The sequence below is a fragment of the Typopeltis vanoorti genome, chromosome 13 (assembly GCF_054136105.1).
Source record: "Typopeltis vanoorti isolate ZY-2024b chromosome 13, IOZ_Tvanoo_1.0, whole genome shotgun sequence".
In the NCBI taxonomy this organism is placed as follows: domain Eukaryota; kingdom Metazoa; phylum Arthropoda; class Arachnida; order Uropygi; family Thelyphonidae; genus Typopeltis; species Typopeltis vanoorti.
In genome coordinates this window covers 125,208,113-125,231,123 of record NC_143561.1, presented here as the reverse complement: position 1 = coordinate 125,231,123, position 23,011 = coordinate 125,208,113, and the positions used below count along the sequence as shown (strand labels likewise).

General features: G+C 36.5%; 1 protein-coding gene across 1 annotated transcript in view; it reads left to right on the top strand.

Moving 5' to 3' along the window:
- Positions 1-23,011, top strand: part of LOC150100519 (uncharacterized) — a 187,153-nt gene that overhangs the window by 110,657 nt on the left and 53,485 nt on the right. Inside the window, exon 4 of the mRNA XM_090402671.1 lies at positions 17,663-17,771. Coding sequence (XP_090258797.1) covers positions 17,663-17,771 — 109 coding nt within the window. The remainder of the gene's footprint in view (positions 1-17,662; positions 17,772-23,011) is intronic.

Genomic DNA, 23,011 nt, shown 5'->3' with positions numbered 1-23,011 from the left:
ATCTACCAGATGTCTTTCATCATAGAATCTATGCTGTATACATTGTGTTCCTGGCAGCAACAGTTCTAAAACTGTTTTTTCCTCTTTCTTTTGAAGTATTTATACATAAACATTTAATGTAATAAAAACATTAACTTCACTAGTGAGAACAAAATATAAACCCCTTTGTCTGTTCTGCACCATTTTCAATAGCTTAATCAAGATTTCTGTTTGCAAAAGAATTTGCAAACAGAAATCTCTCTCAAATGTTTGAGATATCAACTAAGGATTTCTTTACATAATATAAATATATTAACTGGCTAAGAAAACTGGTAATTTGATTTAATAGCATGTAGTGCCATGATTATATTTTTCATATATAATCATGGCAATGCATGCTATTGTTGTGTCGGAAAAAGTGCCAACTCACTTTTAATGAGTCATCCTATTTCTGACCCAGCATAAGGTAACGTTAAACACCATGGATATGGACATGCTTAAACCTCCAGAAGAAAATGTGTATTTTGGTAACTCAGAACTGTGTCTAAACAATTTTTTAGTAGATATTAAGTGAATTTTGACTAACCCATAATTTAAATAGATAATGTTTGTGGATTATTTAACAAAGGAAAATTTTGTATAAATGCTGAAAAATGTATACGTGATGATATATGTATTGAGCCATGTCAAAAACAGTTCAGAGTTGCGGTGACCAATCGGCCGCCGCTATGTGCATGACGTAATCACTAAGAGAGGGCGCTCACATTAGCTATATAGGTTTTGGCGCGGAATTTAATCGCTCTTATTTTCCTGTTCCCGGTTCCTGATGGAAGTGCTGGATAGCTCTGAAGCTTGCCGCCGTGCCCAGCAACATTTCTGTACGTTGCTGCATCGACCATAGCCACAACTGAGGAATGCGGCCAGAGTTCCAGAAAAGGGCCGTTGGTTAGCCATGCCAACGTATAAAACAGCAAAGAGGTGAACCTCTTTCGAAAAGAATAGAAGTATGTCGCAAACGCCATAAGAAATGTACGGTTAGGAAACCCGGAAGATTAATTAAGGAAGTCCCAATAACTACCAGAAAAGCAAGAACGGTAAGATGCAAGCTTTCTTATTAAAATTCAATAATAATCAAAGAGGGTATAAGAAACAGAATGTTAAGGAGCTCCATATAGTCAACCTCCACTTTGTATCCAAAGAATTGTAATCTTTTGGACATTCTGTCTACGTCTAAAGAGCAAGTGACACCCTAAGCTTAAGCTGAGCTGGGAACCAAGGCTTCGGACTGTTTATGTTAGAAGAAACATTGTTATCATTGTATTAAATTTGAATCTAAATATTAACTGAATTTTGTGGGAGGATAAAGCCTGAACATAAGAGAGAATATTGTCTCATGAATTTTGCAAGACAAAGTACGTCTGATATGCTTCACACTAGGGTTGTAGAATGTATCTATGTATGTGTTATTCCCATATATGGGAACTGAGCAACTCAGTAGAAATTAACCGAGCCTGAATATAGTTATACGAAGAAGAGTGTGAGATTGATACTATAAGATTTTAGAGTAAAGCTTTTGGATACATTAACTTAAAGGGGGGGTTCAGGCTCTTTAGAATTGAAATTTCTAACTGAAGTGTATATATGTATTTGTCTAAAATAAATGTATTTCTTTAATTCAAACCTCATGAGTCTGTCATTGTTCTGAGAATTGAGTTACCCCTTGTTAAAATTCGGACCATGCATAATTAGTAGGGGAATCCATTAGCAACTAAGAAAGGGGGACCACAACTGCAAACCACTTGATCCCTATATTGTTTGTAGTTTTAAATTGTGTGTCAGAATTCAGTTGGCGGCTGGCACAGTCGACTTAAAAGAAAATAAATTTGTCGGCAACGGAATAGCTGAGAATAAGCAAGATTAGTAAATAATATAACAAATAATAACAGACAGTCCATGACATAACAATGGCACAGCAGTCGACAGGATGTGCTTGAAAATTTAATGTGCACAATAAGTTGGTCTCAATCTCAGAAACAGAACTCATTTAAGAATTGAAAGTATATTAGTGAAATTTTGAGTTAAGAATAAAGTGTTAATCTAAGAGGGTAAGTATGTCCCTACCTACTGCAACCAAGATGAGCGACCCAGAGTTCTTTAAAACCATAAACCCCCAACAAATCTTCCCTCAGTTCTCTGGCGAAGAATCTGGCGATGTGAGGGCATATTTTGACTATATAGAGGAGCTCAGAAAGATAGGGCGATGGAGTGACTTCCAGTTACTCATACTGCTTCACAGTAAACTGGTTGGAAGAGCGAAAAGCTTTCTCTACTCCTCACCCTTATTGAAGGAAACTTTGGAATACCAGAGGTTTAAACAAATTCTAGCCTCCCAGTTTTCTAAGACAAAAAACGTAGGGCCTAAACCTATGGAAGCTCCAGAGTATAACCCAAAAGGAAAGTGTCTCTGACTATCACAATAGGATGATCACATTTGCAAACACATTATGCGCCCCTGACGAAGAAAAACAACATCTGGAATGGACTGTATTCCAGATATTTAGAATTGGTTTGAGGCAGGAGCTAAAGGAGACTGCATTTGGAAAGACGATACAAAATTTAAATGAATGCTATGATGCTGTGCTTGAAAGGGAACAGTTGTTGGGAGACATTTACCCCAGAACCTCTGTCAGTCACATTAATGTTAATAGAGAAAACAAGCACACTGACAAGAATCCAAACCCTGTGAGGGACAAAACAGAAGAAAAAGAGAAACAAAAAGGGGTATTAAAAGACTACATAGAAAGCAACTCTGAGTCAGTCTACAATGTTGCAATAGGTGCTAGTAATTTCGACGAAGTTTGATCGATAGTCAGGCAAGAGGTAGAGAAGATACAAAGACCACTCGTGGAACGTCTTGATGCCGTGATCAATCAACTAACAATTGATCCGGCCGAAAATCAAATGCTCACCTCTTTGCAAGATGAAAAAGTAAAGAAAATTGTCTGTGACGAAGTTGAAAGACTACAGCAACCTATGCTGGAGAAAATGGATCACATGATGAAGAAGCTGCAAGAAATGTCTGCAAGCTGTAGAAATGAAACCTTTTTGTCCTCAGAGAAAGAGAGTGGAAAAAATTACTGCTGAGAAATTCCCAGGTGTTTCAACTGCAACAAGTTGGGGCATGTTGCTCGAGATTGCTTTATAGCACAAAATAATCATAGAACCAGATACTGAACAGAGATGACATCGCTCACATGTGCTAGATTACCTACTAAAAAGGGGGGACAGGGCAATGAAAATTTCCCCGAAATGAAAGTGAAAGGAAGAATCTTCAGAAAGAATTTTGAAGCACTAATTGACATTGGTTCCCAAGCATCTTTAATATCTGAGAAACACATCAATGAACTTGGGCCTTGTGTAAAGAGGAGAATCATGCATTTGAGAAAGTCAGTTGGGATTGGGACTACCTGAGTATGGATTATATGAATGGCAAAACTTTTTGGTTCTACCAAAGAACTCCATCTCCCACATAGGGCTAATTTTAGGGGAGGATTTTCTGTGGAAGAATGGATTCTCGTGCGACTACCCAAAAGGGGAGGTTAAGTTCCTTCAAACAAAGGGTCCAAACAGTGCCAATCAGAGCCACAGAAAGGGAAAAGAGAGGGACAAACCTTTGTACGACAATCCTCAGTGCATTGAAAATGGTGTGATTGAGAGAAAAGGAAAAGACGTATCATTACACAAGGATAGAAAACCGAATATAAGAGAAAATTTTAGGATAGAGGAGATACATGGTGATCTTGTCACGGGTAAAGGGGTAACTAATACCTGCAAAGGGGCAGAAAGTGAAGACCAAACCAGTGATAAATACTCAGATACATGTTTAGGAGTAGGCAAGGAGGTCAACTTTTCCCAGAGAAAGGAGGGGATGTTGTTAACAAAATTTTCTGTAACTTCATTAAAGTAAAATTTTAGATAAAGGGGGGGGGCCTTTGTTGTGTCGGAAAAAGTGCCAACTCACTTTTAATGAGTCATTCTATTTCCGACCCAACATAAGTTAACGTTAAAAGCCATGGATATGGACATGCTTAAACCTCCAGAAGAAAATGTGTATTTTGGTAACTCAGAACTGTGTCTAAACAATTTTTTAGTAGATATTAAGTGAATTTTGACTAACCCATAATTTAAATAGATAATGGTTGTGGATTATTTAACAAAGGAAAATTTTGTATAAATGCTGAAAAATGTATACGTGATGATATATGTATTGAGCCATGTCAAAAACAGTTCGGAGTTGCGGTGACCAATCGGCTGCCGCTATGTGCATGACGTAGTCACCACAAGAGGGCGCTCACATTAGCTATATAGGTTTCGGCACGGAATTTAATCGCTCTTATTTTCCTGTTCCTGGTTCCTGATCGAAGTGCTGGATAGCTGTGAAGCTTGCCACCCTGCCCAGCAACATTTCCTGTTGCTGTACATGCCGCGTCGACCATAGCCACAACTGAAGAATGCGGCCAGAGTTCCAGAAAACGGCCATTGGTTAGCCATGCCAACGTATAAAACAGCAAAGAGGTGAACCTCTATCAAAAAGAATAGAAGTATGTCGCAGACGCCATAAGAAATGTACGGTGAGGAAACCCGGAAGATTAATTAAGGAAGTCCCAATAATTACCAGAAAAGCAAGAACGGTAAGATGCAAGCTATCGTATTAAAATTGAATAATAATCAAAGAGGGTATAAGAAACAGAACGTTAAGGAGCTCCATATAGTCAACCTCCACTTTGTATCTAAAGAATTGTGATATTTTGGACATTCTGTCTACGTCTAAAGAGCAAGTTACACCTTAAGCTTAAGTTGAGCTAGGAACCAAGGCTTCGGACTGTTTATGTTAGAAGAAACATATTATCATTGTATTAAATTTGAATTTAAATATTAACTGAATTTTGGGGGAGGATAAAGCCTGAACATAAGAGAGAATATTGTCTCGTGAATTTTGCAAGACAGAGTACGTCTGATATGCTTCACACTAGGGTTGTAGAATGTATCTATGTATATGTGTTATTCCCATATATGGGAACTGAGCAACTCAGTAGAAATTAACCGAGCCTGAATATAGTCATACGAAGAAGAGTGTGAGATTGATACTATAAGATTTTAGAGTAAAGCTTTTGGATACATTAACTTAAAGGGGGGGGGGAGTTCAGGCTCTTTAGAATTGAAATTTCTAACTGAAGTGTATATATGTATTTGTCTAAAATAAATGTATTTCTTTAATTCAAACCTCATGAGTCTGTCATTGTTCTGAGAATTGAGTTACCCCTTGTTAAAATTCGGACCATGCATAATTAGTAGGGGAATCCATTAGCAACTAAGAAAGGGGGACCACGACTGCAAACCACTTGATCCCTATATTGTTTTCAGTAGTTTTAAATTGTGTGTGTCAGAATTCAGTTGCTGGCTGGCACAGTCGACTTAAAAGAAAATAAATTTGTCGGCAACGGAATAACTGAGAATAAGTAAGATTAGTAAATAATATAACAAATAATAACTGGCAGTCCATGACATAACACTATTAAATCAAACTACCAGTTTTCTTATGAAAAATTTGAAATGAAATATGAAAATTTTTTCATATTTCAAAGGCAACTTTAGCTCTAAATCAGAAAAGTATTAGTTTACAAATTATTTTTTACCTATTCTGTTTGTAAGCTGTACCAATGTATAACTAGAATGAATTGTATTTTCTTAAAGGGGCTGTCATACATCTGCCCTACAATGTCACTATTTTAAGTTTAATTCTAATGCTGAAGAAAATTTTTTACAACAAATGCGCACACACACACACACACACACACACACTGAAGATTCATTGTATTAAACAGACTTTGTACAGTACTGTCTTGTTTGACATCATATTGCTTTCTCTGCAGAGCAGAGTTGTATATCTTGTGAAAAACTTGGAATATTTTTTCCAACATATTAAATATTCTACTTAAATATCAGAATATAATTATTATATACGGTAAATACTGAGTCACAAGCCTAAAATCTTGACATTTAACTTCTGTGGGATGTTAGATGAAAATCTTCTTATGAGGATTTTCTATTATGAATAATAATATTTATTATTGTGCACTATATTTAATCAAGAGTTTATTTTATCATTCATTTTATCAAATTGCAAGGATACTGCATCTTAGCCAAACTTCATTATACTCTGTTCGTTCATTTACAGCATAAAAGCAGTCTGTTTCAAAGCTCGACATCATGTTACAAAGCACTTGCAAGATCATGATTTTCTTAATTTATCATCAGCATCAAATTGTTGATTGGAATTGGATGATAATGATGAATCCCTGACAAGGGGTATAGGATATGATAGTACTACATGAAAATCTTATATTTCTGTCTTCTAAGGCACTTTTTACTGTATCAATCCACCTATATCTTGGTCTTTCTCTGGGTCTTTTTCCTGCCAACCTGGCAGAGAACACTTGTTTTGCTAATCTTTCCTCTCCCATTCTGTTTAAGTGACCATACCACCTGAGATTAGCTCTGCTAACAATGTCAAGTTCTTTCCTATTATCCTCTTTTTTAATATGATATTGCTGCTGATGCCATCTGTTCATACCGCTAATCTTTCTCAGGCCTCTCATGTCTCTAGTCTTTGGTCAAGTGTTTTATTTCTAACCCAGCTCTCAGATCCATAAGTTAAAATTGGTTTGAACACTGTCTTGTACACAGTTAATTTAGTATTTTGATTAATTTCTCTCTTATTCCATATAAATTTATTCAGTTAACTTCCTACCATACAAGCTTTGTTGATTCTGTTGTCTATATCCATATTTAATCTACCATCTTCACTAAAAATCGTGCCTAAGTAGCTGAAATGTTTTACTTGTTCTATAGGTCCTCCATTCACAATGCAGTTGATATTTTCAATGCTTCTGTCTATTTTCATTGTTTTTGTCTTGTTATTGCTGACCTTCATACCATATATATTACAACCATTATTCAATTTAGTCTGGAAATCTTGCAGACTTGTAGCAGATTTATTTAGAAGTATAACATCGTCTGCATAAAGCAAAGAGCTAAAAAATTAACATCTCCAATTTTGATATCAGGTATAATACCATTTTCCTTCATAATGTGATCCATATAGATAATGAATAACAGAGGAGATAATGTATATCCTTGTCTGACACCAGATTTAACATTAACCCATCTTCCTGTACTTCCTTCAATTCTAACTGTTGACTTACAACTCAGATAAAGACTAAGTATTGCTTGATATAATTCACCATTGACACCATACAACTGTAACGTTTTGAATAGCTTCTCTTGGCACCTTGTCATATGCTTTTTCCAGATCTACAAAACTTAAATACAGATCTTTGTTATATTCCCATAATTTCTCAACAATTTGTCGTAAAGTAAAAATCTGATCTTGACAGCCTCTATTTTGCCTGAATCCAACTTGTTCTTCATCAACCTTCTCTTCCACAATCCTTCTCAACCATTTTTCAAGTATGCTGGCATAAATCTTAGAGAAATATCTCTGTAATTCTCACATTCAGTTTTATTTTCCTTTTTATATATGGGTGCTATGAGAGCTCTACTCCAATCATCTGGAATTCGTCCCTCTGTCCAAGCCTTCTGAACTATGCAGTGCAGCCACTGCAAGACTTTTATACCTCCATCCTTGAGCATTTCTGGTCAGATATCATCTACTCCTGCTGCCTTTCTGCATTTCAGGATTTTGATGGATTTTTCTACTTCAAGTATGGATATGTATTCCTGATTGCATGCCTTGTCAGTATTTTTACTGCTGTGCTGTCACTGATTTTTTTGAAGTAATTACATCAAGGATATCTTCTTCTCTAGTTTTCATGTCATCTTTATCATCTCTAATTCCTTTTACATCATTCTTTCCTGCATTTCTAAGCTTTTTCAACAGCCTGCAGAATATTTTGCCACCTTCTTGATATTTATTTTCTTTGTTCTTACCAAAGTCTTCCCATGACTTTTGTTTAGCTAGTTTTACACAGTGTTTAGCTATCTTACATTTGTCTTTGTATTCTCTAAGAGCACAGGCTGACTTATTTCCCACGAACGTTTAGTATGCTTTCTTCTTTTCCTTCACTACCTCTTTAACTTTCTGTGTTCACCATGGAGTTCTGATTTTTCTATCCTTGCAGACAGCCGCACCACATGCCTCTCTGGCTGAATCAATGTTTTCTTCGGAGCTTGCCACCAAATCTCTAAGGTTTGGTTCCTGTTCTCAAACTCTTTCATTTTTTTCTTCAATAATATTTGTGTATTTTAGTCTACAGTTCACATCTGCCCAACTTTTATTCACTTTAAAACTTTATGTTCTTCTTTTCAATATGAAATTCAATTTTATCCTGTTCAAGACTAAATAGTGATCACACTCAATTTCAAATCCTCTGTATACACACTAGTGTCCTGCACCAGGGAGAAAACACCACTATCAACAATAACATAGTCAATGAGACTTTCTTATTCCTTGTCTCCTCGCCATATGAATTTGTGCACATTTTTATGTTGAAACATTGTGTTAGTCCCAGTCCATGTCCTGAGCAGAAATCGAACAAGTATTTGCCGTTATTAGGTTTGCTCTTTTCTCAAAATTTTCCCAAAACATTTTTGTATGTCTTACAATCATTTCCTACTTTGCTATTTAGATCTCCAGGACCAGTTTCGTTTTTCTTTGTGTCGGTTGCTTTCTCTAAAGCCTCAAAAAATTCTTCCACTTCTACCTTAGCAGAAACTTCTGTGGGACCATAGGCACAAATAAGTCTCATTGTCCAGTTCCCCATTCTGATATTTGCCCACATCGCTTTACTTGAGATTGCCTGCCATTCAAGATTAGCCTCATATTTAGTGTTGAATACTATGGCTACTCCTTCTTTTCCTTGATTGTCATTGCCTGAATATAACATTTTGTATTTATTGCTCAGAAAGAACTCACTAGTTTTGTCTTTTTTTGTTTCAGTCCCTCCTATTATGTTGATATGTTACTTATCCAATTCCTCAACTAGCTCCATACTGTACTTGAACTCTGGTGATTTAGTTGGGGTGTGTTTTAAGATTTATTCCAGTGGCTGACTTTTTGCTGTTCACCCCGGTTCCCTGGCAAAAGCAACGGGGGCCTTGTTTAACAGGGTGATGCCCCAGCCAGCATGAAATTCTATCATGTTGTACCATCATTTTATAATTGTATTCTTATTGGCTTAAAAAGTTTTTAAGCCCATAAGAATACAATTTGGTCTGCTAAATAGGCCTGTGTAGCTCAGTGGAAGTGACACTTGCATCCTCTGTGCTTGGTTGCTCGAAATTAGACAGGTTCAAATCCAGTCATTGACTAGCCGACTGGAGGAACTTTTCTAAGCCTATTTTCGACCGATTCCTGAGTCAGTCGGTCTCTGGTACGGGCAAGCGGGTTTTTTGTCCCGTAAAATCAAGAAAATAGAACATAGTACCCACATTATTTCAGACAGTAACATGTCCTGTTAGGGTTAGGTACCAAGAGATGGCAGCACTTGTTTTCCAGCCTCTTCATCAGTGGCTGCCTATAATTAGTGATAGACATGGACCAGCTATCTCTGATTGGCTACCGGTGGAGATTGAACTGCCCACTCAGTCTCCAAAACGCTAGATAGGGTATAAGGGCCTCGCCTACTCCCTATAAGGAAATAAAAGGCATTAGCTGTTTTTTTTTTTTTTAATAATATAAATCCCAAATTGCTAGCCCATCCTCTTTCATTCAGTATCCAGGTAGATACCTAATAGGGTGCACCATGAAAAGGTGAGGATTGGACATTAGGTCAGAAGGCCTGGTCAGTTCTCCACATTCCTTTAAAAGCTATGTGGAGGTCTCCTCTCAGTTATACAGCTTTGACCCTTAAGCACTCCTTTCTTAATTTGAGTGTTTTCTGGAGTGATTAAGGATCAAAGCTGGATAAGAGGGAGGAGACCTCCACATAGCCTTTTAAGGAATGTATAGATCCAACCAGGAAATATTGAATGAATGAGAATGGGTTGTCAATTGTGGAATTTAGCCAACCAAATTGTTTCTCTTATTCGCTTAAAACTATAATGCAAAATGATGGTACAACATGGCTAAATTTCATGCTGGTTGGGGCACAGCCTGGTTAAACAAGGCCCTTTTTTTTTTCTTTTTTTTTTTTGTTAGAGAACCAGAGTGAACAGCATCAGAGCTGAAGATTGGCACAATCAACATAAGAAGCATCAACGGAGAAGAATTGGATAAGCACCAAATTGACATAAGTGTTACTGAAACAGAAAACAAAAACAGGTGAGATCTTTCTAAGAAACAAATACAAAATTTGTTTCTTAGAAAGATCTGATACTGAACGGGGAAAAGGAGGAGCAGCTATTGTATTTACGACTAAATATGAAGATAATTTTCATGAATAGTAGGCAGTATCAAGCAGAGTGATGTGGGCAAATATCAGAATGTGAAATTGGACAATGGGCATTTCTACTCATGCTCCCACAGAAGGTTCTATCAAGGAAGTAGTTGAGGAATTTTTGAGGCATTAGAGAAGGCAGCTAATACAGTGAAAAGTAAAAGTTGGTAAATGGAGAAAAGAGTAAAGCAAATATTAATAGTAAGCATCTTCTGAATTTCTGTTCAAGACAATGACTAGTAATTACTAATACCATGCTCCAACATAAAAATGTACACAAATTCACATGGGGAGAAGATGCAAGTAATAAGAGTCTGATGGACTATATTATTGTTGATAGCAATGTTTTCCCACTGATTCAGGACAGAAGATTATGTGGCAGATTTGATATGGAAATGATCATTTAGTTTTGAGCAGGATAAAATAGTTTCGTATTGGAAAAAAAAAAAAAGCATGTAAGGAAATTTTAAAATGAATCAAAGTTGAGCAGCTTTCAGAGGTGGATTATAGATTCGAATACACAAATATTATTCTAGAAACCAAAAACCAAATCTTGGAGATTCAGTGCAAACCCTGAAGAAAAACATTGATTTTATTCATCTAGAAAGGCATGTGGTGAGGTTGTCTTTAAGGAGAGAAAAATCAAAAATTCATGGTGAACTCATAAAGTTAAAGAGAGAGTCAAGTTAAAGTGTATCAAAAGTTCTTGGCAAGTAAATTAGCTTGTGATCTTAAGAGGGAAAAAAATGTGAGAAAAGCGAAGTGCTTTGTAAAAACTAGCAGAACAGAATTCATGGTAGGACAGAAAATAAATATAAGAAAAGTGGCAAAATATTCTAGAGGCTTTTGAAAAAGTTGAGAAATGGAGAAAAGAGTACTGGAAAAAGAAATCAAAGATGATAAAGGCAGCATGAAATCTAGCATGGGAGAGAGAGAGAGAGAGTGTGTCTCTTCTTAACCAGTGTGATCGAGGGCGAGGAATAAGAATATCAAATTAGGGAGTGTTAGTAGGTGTGAAAGATGGTGTTGATTAGGAGGAGGAATGTCGAGCAAGAGTAGGTTGCTTGCAGAAAGAGATTCATTGAAATAAGAAATGGAACATATGAGGAATGAGTTCAGAAGCATGAAAGGAGAGATTAGGAGACAGGAAACAATGGATGAAGCAAATGACAGTATGAGTGAGAGAGAGAGAGAGTTATGGGAATAATGATGAGGGGGATAGGAAAACCAGGGGTGCAAGATGGAATGAGGGGAAGGTGAGACAGTGCAGAAACCAGGACTGAAGAGATGTCAGGAAGTAAAATAAGTGGGAGAACAAGGAGAAAGAGAGAGAGAGAGAGAGATGCAAGTGAGCAAAGAAGTAACAGTGTTAAGAGGTGTGTGATGTATGGAAATTCGATGATCCATGGAGCACAAGATAGAATGCCTGCAGGAATGATAGACGGTTGTGGTGAAAGAGTTGATGAGATGATTGTGATGGTTGGTATGAATGATGTGAGAGATCTGAGGTTCAGATTGTATGACAGAAGAAGGGGGAAAAAAGTGAGTGTGTTACCCAGGCATGATAAGAAGCTGAAGAGAAGAGAGCCAATAATGAATGCCGTGAATGTGTCGAAAGAGAGGCTTAAATTATATGAATGCTTGGAGTGCATTTGAAGACATAAGAACTGTGTGCAAAAGACAGCTTGCATTTGAATGAGGTAAGATGTAGGTATCTGGAGAAAATGTTGTTCTCTGAACAAGTGGAAGTGTTGGTGTAAATAAACTAGAATTATCAGAGGTGGCCACTTATGGGAATAGTCACTTGAAAGAAGGGGGGGGGGATACAATGTACCAGAAGCGTGCTCAATAATCAGTTAATGCCTTTTATTCCTGTATAGGGAGTAGGTGTGGCCATTTTAGCCCTATCAAAATTTTGAAGACTAACTTTGAACTACCCTAAGTAGTTCAGTCTCCAGTGGTAGCTGGCTCAAGGCTATTACTAATTTAAGCAGTCCACAGTGAAGATACGGTTCAACAAGCACCACCACCTCATGATCCCTTACCCTAACACAATGTTTTTAATGGCTGAAATAGTGTGAGTTCTACAGTTGATTTTCTTGAGTTTATAGGACGAAAGACATTACTATAATCTAGGGAGTATAGGGAATGAAAAGCAGGAGATGTTTCGATGGTTGAGCTATACAAGTGCAAAAGATGATCATTACAGGATATTTTAACTACAGCAGTATAAATTGGGAAGAGAAAACTTCACATAATAAGATAACAGACTTTCTGGAATTCATGAGGGACAGATGTCTTAGGTAACATGTAGTAAAATGAACACAAAGTTTAAGAATTTTTGATTTGGTCATAGCATCAGATGGATCTGATTGTAGCTGAGATGGCATCTGTATCTGGTTGGAGAGAGTGACCATATGGTTCTGATTGGGAAGATAAATAGACAAACAGGAGTATCAGATAGAAAGGAATTTATGTGGTGCTTGTGAATTGATGAAGAAATATTTATTAGCAGCAGCAAGTTCTATACTTTGAATGAAAAAGAGAACACAATAAGGAGAGGGGTGGAGAGCAGATGCACCCAGAAGAGTAACTAGCATGGTAAGGCAAAACTTGAATATAAGAGATTGGCCCTGAGATCCAAAGAAAATTGGAAGGTATTATTATTATTATTTCCCAAGACCTCATGGAGTCAAAGACTCATCTGGGAGGTCCTTTTATCACACACACACATCTCATCATACCGTTTCTTAAACACACTCAAACTCCTTGCAGTCACCACAATCTCAGGCAAGGCATTCCAATCATTCACAACTCTGCATGAAAAAACCTGCCTCTCACTCCCCTAATACAGTTTCCAGAGATGACCTCTGGTTCTCCCCCGATCTCCCACAATTTTCTGTAAAACTTCTCCACCATTGATCTTATAACAACCCCTTGCCAACTTGTAGGTCTCTATCATATCTCCCCTCTTCCTTCTCTCCACCAGACTCTGCAAATTACATCTTCTCAATCTTTCCTCATACTCGACATTCCAGAGGTCAGAAACTACCTTAGTCAGTCGCCTTTGGACCCTTTCCAACATCTCTTCATCCTTCTGAAAACCCGGTGACCAAATCTGGGCACAATAGTCCATGTGTGGCCTAATCAAAGCCTTATACAATGGAACAAGAATCTCCCTACTTCTACACGTCAGTGTCCTCCACATCATTCCCAGAAGTCTTAGTGTTGTCTTCACAATTTTGGCGATGTGTCCCCTAAATTTTAGATCCTTATCCACTATCACCCCCAGATCTCTTATTTCCTCTACCTCCAACAATATATTCTCACCAAGCATAAATTCTGCATCCCATCTTTGTTTTCCAAATTTTAAAACCTTACATTTTGCAACATTGAACTCACATCCCCATTTGCTTGCCCAATCACTCAATTTATTCAAGTCTTCTTGCAAGGCCACAACATCTTCACTACTCTTTATGGTTCGTCCCAACTTTGCATCATCTGCAAACAACTGAATATCTCCATCCAAATCTTCGCCAATATCATTAATATACAAGTTAAATAGCAATCGCCCTTAAACAGATCCCTGAGGCACTCCACTAGTGACTTTCCTTTTCCTGGATATTGCACCCCCATACACAACTAGTTGATACCTATCAGAAGCCAGTCTCCAATCCAATGCACTAATCTAATATCCAACCCCATTTGCTCTAGTTTGACTGTCAACTTATCATGAGGTACTCTATCAAATGCCTTTGTGAAATCCAAGTATATTACTGTGTATCCTTCTCCTCTGTCCAAGGAAGCAGTCACTTTATTGTAATAAGTAAGTAGATTATTAAAACATGACCTCCCTTTAGCAAATCCATGCTGTCCATCAATGATTATACCATTGTTGTCAACCCAACTCTGGATCCTAGTTTTCACAAGCTTCTCCAACAACTGACACAGAGAAAGGCCTATAGTTTGATGCTTGAGTTCGATCCCCTCCTTTATGAAGTGGCACAATCTTGCCCTCCTTCCACTCTTTAGTTCTCTATCATATCTCCCCTCTTTTATTCGTTTTGTTATGAGGCTAGTAAGAGGAGGAATGACTGTGGAAGAATGAGATTGTTAAACAACGATTGGAGTAGATTGACTAATGCTGAGGATACAATGGAGTTATGTAACAAACACTTTATTGGAGTATTTCATCGTGGAGAATTAGGTTTTAATGCTAAAAGGATGGGGAAGGTTCAGGGTTTAGAAGTACAAGAGGAGAATGTGTTTCAGATGTGGAGTACTCTGGAGGTCATAAAGCAATGGGGCTGGATGGGATTTCACCATGGGTTTTGGGGGAATGTGATAAAACACTGACAGCTTTGTTGACCTGGACTTTTCAATCAGAACCTGGCCATAGGAAAGGTACTCAAGGAATGGAAGGAGGGTAAGACAGTGCCATTGCATAAGGGCGATAGTAGAATGGAAGTGTCAAACTATAGGCCAATTTGTATTTCTTCTGTAGTTAAGATTTTGGAGAAATTAGTGGGGGATCATATATAGCATCAGGCAGATGATGGGGATGTTATCCTTGAGAATCAGCATGGATTTGTTAAGGAACATTTCCATTTTAATAATCTAATTGTCTTTTATAATGAAAGGCATATGCTGCTATTTTTTTTTTTTTTTTAAATATTTTGCAAGGTCATTTGACAGGCCACACACAAGATAAGCTGCTGTTTAAGTCACAGCACATGGATTGAGATGTCAGGTTAATGAATTGGATTGAGGATTGGCTGTCTGATACATAGTTGTGTGTGAGAGAGAGAGAGAGAGAGTGTGCACTATCAAGGAAGCAGAAGGTTATAGTTGAGATCCCTGCAGGGCTCAGTACTGGGACCCGTATTGTTTAATGTTTATATCAATGGGTTGCAAGGGGATATTCAGTTGTCTGCATATGATTTGAAGCTAGAAAGCATTATTAGTTATAGTGCAGATATGGTAGCCATTCAACAGGATTTTAATAAGCTGGGCAAATGAATGGAGGAATCAGTTTAATTCAGCTAAATGTGAAGTCTTCAAGTTCAGGATACATTAATGAGAGACTGCATATCCTTTCGGAGGAAGTGGGGAAAGCTAGAGATCTTGGTGGGGGGGGGGTGATTGATAGAAACCCCTAATTTAAGATGGAAATATTATATAGGTGGAGGTAGCCCAGAGGATTGCAACAATACTGAAAAGGATGCTGACTAGCAGAGAGAGAGAGAAAAATTTTATTGGATGAAGTTGATACTCTTGTCAGAAGCTGATGAGATTTTTCAATTATTTCACCTTTAATGGAGTTGGTGGACTCATCATGGGTGGTTCATTCAACTGACAATACATTTATCTTATATAATCTTAAAATACTTAACACTCCTTGCATTAACACCACATTCTGATAATGCATTCCATTCACTGACAATTCTCCATGTAAAAAATCTACTCCTCACCACACTCTTACATAATTTCCAGGGATGACCTCTGGTTGTGTTCCTCTCACCTTCTACTCTATAATCTCATCTGGATTAATCTAATAAAATCCTCTCACTGACATAAATGTCTCTATCATATCACTTTTCCTCCTATTTACCAAACTCTGTAATTCACATCTCTTCGATAGCCAGCATTCCTAAGTCCTGATATTGTCTTAGTCACTCGCCTCTGGACCCTCTCCGATGTCTCCACATCACATTGAAAACCAGGTGATGGTTTTCAATGTGAGGTGGAGACATTGGAGATTTGAGCACAATAGTCCAAGTGTGGTCTGATCAGTGGCACAACCACTTCCTTATCCCTACATGTTACAGTACTTTTTATCATAGTAGCACTATGATGTGCAGCCTTTGTAACACTTGCAATATGTCCTCTGAACTTGTCTACTGTCAACATCACTCCCAAATCTCTAATCTCATCCACTTCCTGCAGTATGGCACTGTTGATACAGCACACAATCTTATATTTCTGCACTCCAAAATGGAGTGTAGAAATATAAGACTATGTTAATACCTTGCACTTATTGATATTAAAACTATAATCCCACTCCTTTGTTCAAGAAAAAAAAAAAAAGTCTATTCAAATCTTTCTGAAGGCAATTAACTTCAGCAGTGCTACTTATAATTCTTCCCAACTTTGCATCATCAGCAAACAACTGAAGATCCCCAGTCAGACCACATGATATATTGTTTACAAACAAGTTAAACAGTAGGAACCCTGGGACTTGCCCCTGGTTACCCTCTTTTTTTTTGAGACATTGCTCCATCAGCAAACTTGCTGGTATTGTTCAGAGACAGCCAATCCTCGATCCATCTAACCAATATACTATCTATTCCCATCTTCTGCAGATTGTACACCAACTTATCACGTGGTAATCAATCGATTGCTTTTGTAAAGTCCGAGAATATCACTGTATATGATTCTCCCTTATCCAACAGATTCGTCCACTTATCATAAAACATAATCAGATTGCTAAAACAAGACCTCCCCTTCACAAACCCATGCTGACCATCATAAAGACTTATGTTCATCAACACAATCCTGTATTCTATTTCTAACCTTTTCCAACACTCTGATCACAACTACAGCTATACAGATTGGTCTATAATTGGAAACTTCTGTTCTCGAACCATGCTTATGAAGTGGTACTATTTTGCCTTCTTTCCACTCCTTAGGAACCCTACCCACTTCAAGACCTTCATTAAATAACCAGATCAGGGGCATAGCCAACTCTGATGCACATTCCTTAAGAATATGTGGTGATATGTCATCCATTCCCACAGCCTTATTTACATCTAACCCAACCAACACCTAAATGTTTTGCTAAGATATATCAATCAGGTGTTTGTAACATGGTGTACAGTTCTATTACTACATTGAATGAAGAGATAGAGGTGCATGATAATGATAATTTTGAAGTGCTGTTACATAACCTGGATAAGAATTTTTAACAGGGATGGATGGAATATCAGCATGTATGCCAAATGAATATTCAGCCAATTTGGCTAGGCCTTTGACATGTTTTTGAACTGCATAACTAATTCAACCATGAACACTCCCTTCCAAATTGCCCGTGAAATTGTTTCATAATTATATGAACAAAAGGACATGCCCTTGAATAACTTTGCAAACTGAAATTAATTTCACATTATTTGTACTTCTTCCGCAAACATCTTTCATTTGCATTTTTATAAAAAAATATATTTTTCTAGGCTTGAAGCTGAAGAAGAAGCTAAATTACAGGAAATGCTAGCAAAATTGAAATCCAAAGATGAACGTTGCAAGGCATTTACCCAAGACAGGCTCTCTTCAATAGAACAGGTAATGAAAAATAGTCTATTGCTATGATATTATGGAACATCTCAAAAGAGAAATCATTTACTATAACTTTTCCACAGCAATACAATACCATCTGTGTAGCATTCGTTTTACCAATGAATCTAAAACTTTGCAAATTTAAAAAAAAAAAAAAAATTGCAACTGAAAAACATGATATATACCCACAACCCTAGAAAATACAAAGTGACTGTTACAGCAATAACAACTTTGTAAACCTGATTGATATCACTGAATGAATCCAGATATCAGGTGGCATTAGTACACTTTGAAATACTTAGTTTTCACACATTTCTATAATAGACTCTCTTGCTGGTAGAAATTTATGCATCTGGGTGATACTTCCATTTGATTTATAGTCATCTCCTCAGTAAATCATTGCTTTAAATTAAATGAATGTCCAGTATTTATTTCTGCATAAGTATATTGTTTTAGCCATCTTTATGGAAGAGTTTACAAGTCATACAAACTCAGAAATATTACTTATGTATATGTTAACTCAATAAAGAGCAAAATTATTATTATTTTTTTTTGTATATGTTTATATGACTAATAATATGTTTATATGACTTTTTTCTCATAAACTATATTTCTTTATGGAAAAGATTATTTTTACTTGGTAGTTACATAAGAATTATTAGAATACAAACAAGGCTTTGTTAAGACTTTCCACATTCAGATTTATGTTTCTAGATGAAACAAGGAAGAAAAGTCAAAATCTCTGTTCTTAAGAGTTGGGCAAAAAAATTTCATGCATTTTAGCTTTGTGTAGCTTTTGCCATAAGCATCAACAGATTTATTATCAATTTATTCTGAAAAAAAAGGCTGAAGAAAATCACTAAATGCAAACTTAAGCAGAACAACCAACTTTTAGACTAAATTGAAGTTACCAGATTTTTTAATTTAAGACATAGTCGAGAAATCATGGAAAAATCACTTGATTTTTGCACAGTTAATGAACAGATGAAAGTGAAATGATAGGTGAATAGAGTAATTTAATAATGAATATTATTATTATTATTATGTGACACCTCCAAGGAGTCCAAAGACTCATCGAGGGAGAGTGTGCCAACAGCATCGAACCCCTTAACTTTTTGTGTGAGCCATTAGTAGCAGAGGCTCTACCAATTGACCAATCTTTGATTGTGGAAGTTCCAGTAGTAGTAATGAAAAAAAAGTATAAGAAAAGGGAATAGTAGTGATTTTTTTTTTTTTAATATGAACTCTATCACAATATAGGTTACAAAATTTATATGCATATGTACTCTGTGGGCATATGGTTTAGAAAAAAGTAGGAACCTGCTGGAGGTTGTAATCTTTATGGAATGAATAAGGAGGAGGAGGACAGGAAGGTAATAAGTTTGTTTGAAGTTCTAGTAAATGGTTGATCAGCAGCTGCTCTTATTCTGACATGCTTAAAATGGAGATAAGGTGAATAACTGTAAAAGTGAGAGAGAAACAGATAATCTAATAATTTGTTGGAATGAGTCTGAATGAAGAAACAGTTTACAGGAGATGATTATCTCTTAAGCAGACTAGCCTCTTCTGGAAAGCAATAACAAGCATTTTATTATTTTCCTAACCTCCATGGAGTCAAGATGCATCACAAGAGGTCAACACTAGTGAACACAGTCTATCGTTGTTGTTATGATCCATCGAGTCGTTTCCGACTCATGGCAACTCCACGAACATACACTCTCCATTCCGATCTGTCCCTGACCATGTCTTTCAGAACCTCCAAGCACACTCCAGTTGCTTCTTTAACTCCATCCACACATCTAATTCTTGGTCTTCCTCTTCTCCTGCTTCCATCAACTTTAGCAAGCATCATCTTCTCCAGACTGTCATTTGCTCACATAATATGTCTGAAGTATGATGATTTTTGCTTGATGATCATAGCTTCAAGGGAGCAATGTGGCTTTATTCTGTCTATCACTGATTCATTGGTTTGTTTTGCAGTCCATGGTATTAGTATGCATCTCCAAACCCATAATTCAAATGCATCTATCTTCCTTCTTTCACTCTTTCTCAGAGTCCAACTTTCACATCCATACAGCACCACAGGGAATACCATTGCTTTCACGATTCTAATTTTTGTTGTGAGGGTAATATCTTTATCTTTAAAGGTCTTGCTTAAATTTGTCATTGCTTTCTTTCCGAGTAATAATCTTCTTCTAACTTCTTCGGTACAATAACCATCTTTATCAATTCGGAATCCTAGGAACACAAAATTGTTGACTGTTTCCATTTTCTCCCAAGTCAATCATCATCATTAGTGTTCTGTCTCTTGACATGTTCAATAGTATAACTCAGCAGATTCTCTTCCTCCAATTTCCTTGGTCTCTTGCTTCCTCTTTCATTTCCTGATATCTTCTTGTTCCCATTATATCATCAAGCATCATTAGTCGTCTTCTTCCTCTTAATACATGTCCTATCCAGTTATGCTTTCTTCTTCTTATGGTCTTTAGTAAATTCCTTTCTTCTTCAACTCTTTGTAATACTCCTTCATTGGTGATTTTTTCAGTCCACTTTATTTTCTCCATTCTTCTGTATAACCACATTTCAAATGCCTCCAACATTTTGGCTTCTTTCTTCCCAATTGTTCATGTTTCTGACCCAGATAAGGTCATACTCCAAATATAGCACTTAATAAACCTTTAGATTTTTATTCATTTTATTAATAAACAAATTTTTCTTGCTATGAAAGGCATATTTTCCTTTCTTAATTCTTTCTTTTATTTCCATGTCACATTTTCTTGTATTATACTACCAAGGTATTTGTATTGTCTCACTTGCTCTACACTTTCTCCATTCATCATCACCTTGATACTTCCTGGTTTCCTGGAGACTCTCATCACTGTTGTTTTCTTTGCGTTAATTTTCATACCATATTTCTTGCATATATTTTCAAATTTTTGCATTAGGTGCTGTAGTTCATCTTTAGTATCAGCTAATATTGCTTGATCATATGCAAATCTAATATTTTGTATTGTTCTTCCTCCAATAGTGATTCCTCTTTTCTCTTCATCAAATGCTTCTTTTATAATTTCTTCTGCAAATATATTGAAGAGCATCGGTGACAGGCAGCATCCCTGTCTTACACCTCTGCCAATCACACATTTTTAAGTTTTTCCTACTTTTGTCTTTATTATGGCCATCTGGTTCATATATAATTCAGCTATTAACCTTCGGTCTCTCCAATCTAAACCTATTTTGCGTAATATTTCCATCAGATTTTCCCATTTCACCATGTCAAATGCTTTTTCAAGGTCAATGAAACATATATAAACTTCTTTATTTACTTCTGTATTCCTTTCACATATGGTCCTCATTACTCCAATTGCATCTCTAGTTCCTCTGTCTTTTCTAAATCCAAATTGATCATCCCCCAGAAAATACTCCACTCTATTATACAATCGTTGATTAAATATTCTTAGCAGTACTTTGGAGGTATGCGAGAGTATGCTTATAGTTCTGTAGTCACTGCACTTAGCAGGATTGCTTTTCTTTTCAATTGGTGTAAGAATACTCTCTGTGAAATCTTTAGGCCATATTCCTGTTTTGTAAATAAGGTTGCAGAGTTTCCATGTTTCTGTTATACCTTTGTTCTCCAGTTGTTTTAGGATTTCACTAGGTATTCCATCCACTCCTTCCATCTTTCCACTTTTTAATTCCTTAATTGCTGTTTCTGCTTCTCTCTTTAGTATTTCAGGACCTCTTTCTTCTGTTGAGATTTCATTTTGCTCTTCCAGTTAAATTTTTATTGGTCTTTCATTTTTTGCGTAAAGTTCATTGATGTATTCCTTCCATCTTTCACCCTGTATTTCAATATCCTAAATCAGTTTTCCTTGCTTATCTTCTAATGACAGATTTCTTTTGCTTTTTCAAACATTTTATCATATTGCCCCTTTTTTCCATTTCTTTAATTTCTTTAAAGAAATGGAAAAAAACAGATTTAAAGAATCTTTAAAAACAGAATATATATATATATATATATTCTGTTTTTAACCATTCCTCTCTTGCTTTATCAGTTTCTCTTCTCAGTTCATTATTTAATACTTTGTATTTTCTTCTTCCCTCTTCAGTGTTTACATTTTTCCATCTTCTTCTTTCTTCCATTTTTCTTATCATTTCATTTGTAATCCATGGCTTTTTAATTCTTTTCCCTTCCACAAAACCTATCTCTTCAGCAGCTGTTTCATATATCAAGTTTTTCAGTTGTATTAACTGTTTTGTATTAACATATAATCAATCGGCATCTTGCGATATCACCTGGCATTTTCCACGTATATCTTCTTCTTCTTCTCTTTGGAAGTTTAAACCAAGTATTACCAATGATTAGTTTGTGTCTTTTACAAAACTCTATAAGTCTTTCACCTCTCTTATTCCTTTTTCCAAGGCCATATCTTCCTGTTATTCCCTTCTCTACCTTTTCACCTACCACCGCATTCTGTCTTCTTCCATTATCTCTTCTACTTCATTTTCATCATGATCACTTGTGGGCATATATATCTGTATAATCATTATGTCCACAGGCTTTGCTTTCAGTTTAATCAGAATTTAGTCTATCATACCACTTCTTAAAATCATCCAAGTCTGCACATTCACTACCCTCTTCTCATGTAATGCATTCCATGCACTTATCACCCCTCCATGCAAAAAATATTTCTTACTCTTTTACTCACTATCTTCTTTAGTAGCTTCCAGGGATGGCCTCCTGTCCTTGTTCCTTTCCCTCATTCTACCATATGAAAAATCTCCTCTGTGTTAATACAATAATAGCCCTTCAACAGCTTAACTGTCTCAATCATATCCCCCCCCTTTGCCTTCTATCCACCAAACTCTGCATTCTGCATGCCCTCAGTCTATCCTCATAATAAATGTTGTACAGTCCTGATATTGTTGTTTTCTCTGCACTCTCTCCAAGGTTACTTCATCTCTTTCAAATCTCAGTGACCATATCTGAGCACACAAATCCAGATGTGGTCTGATCAAAGCTTTATATAATGGGACTAGCACACATTTATCTCTCTCTCATAATCAGTGTTCTCCTCTTACTGTTCTTAATAATTCATTGTTTGTGTTCTAGTTGGTATTCTACTGCCTGATGTCACTAATGATGATACCTGTAATTTTCAGGTTGAAATGTATGGCTTTTAAATATATTAATCACTAATTACTAAAATATATAGACACTTTGGTGGTGCCTATGTCTTTTAAGTAGT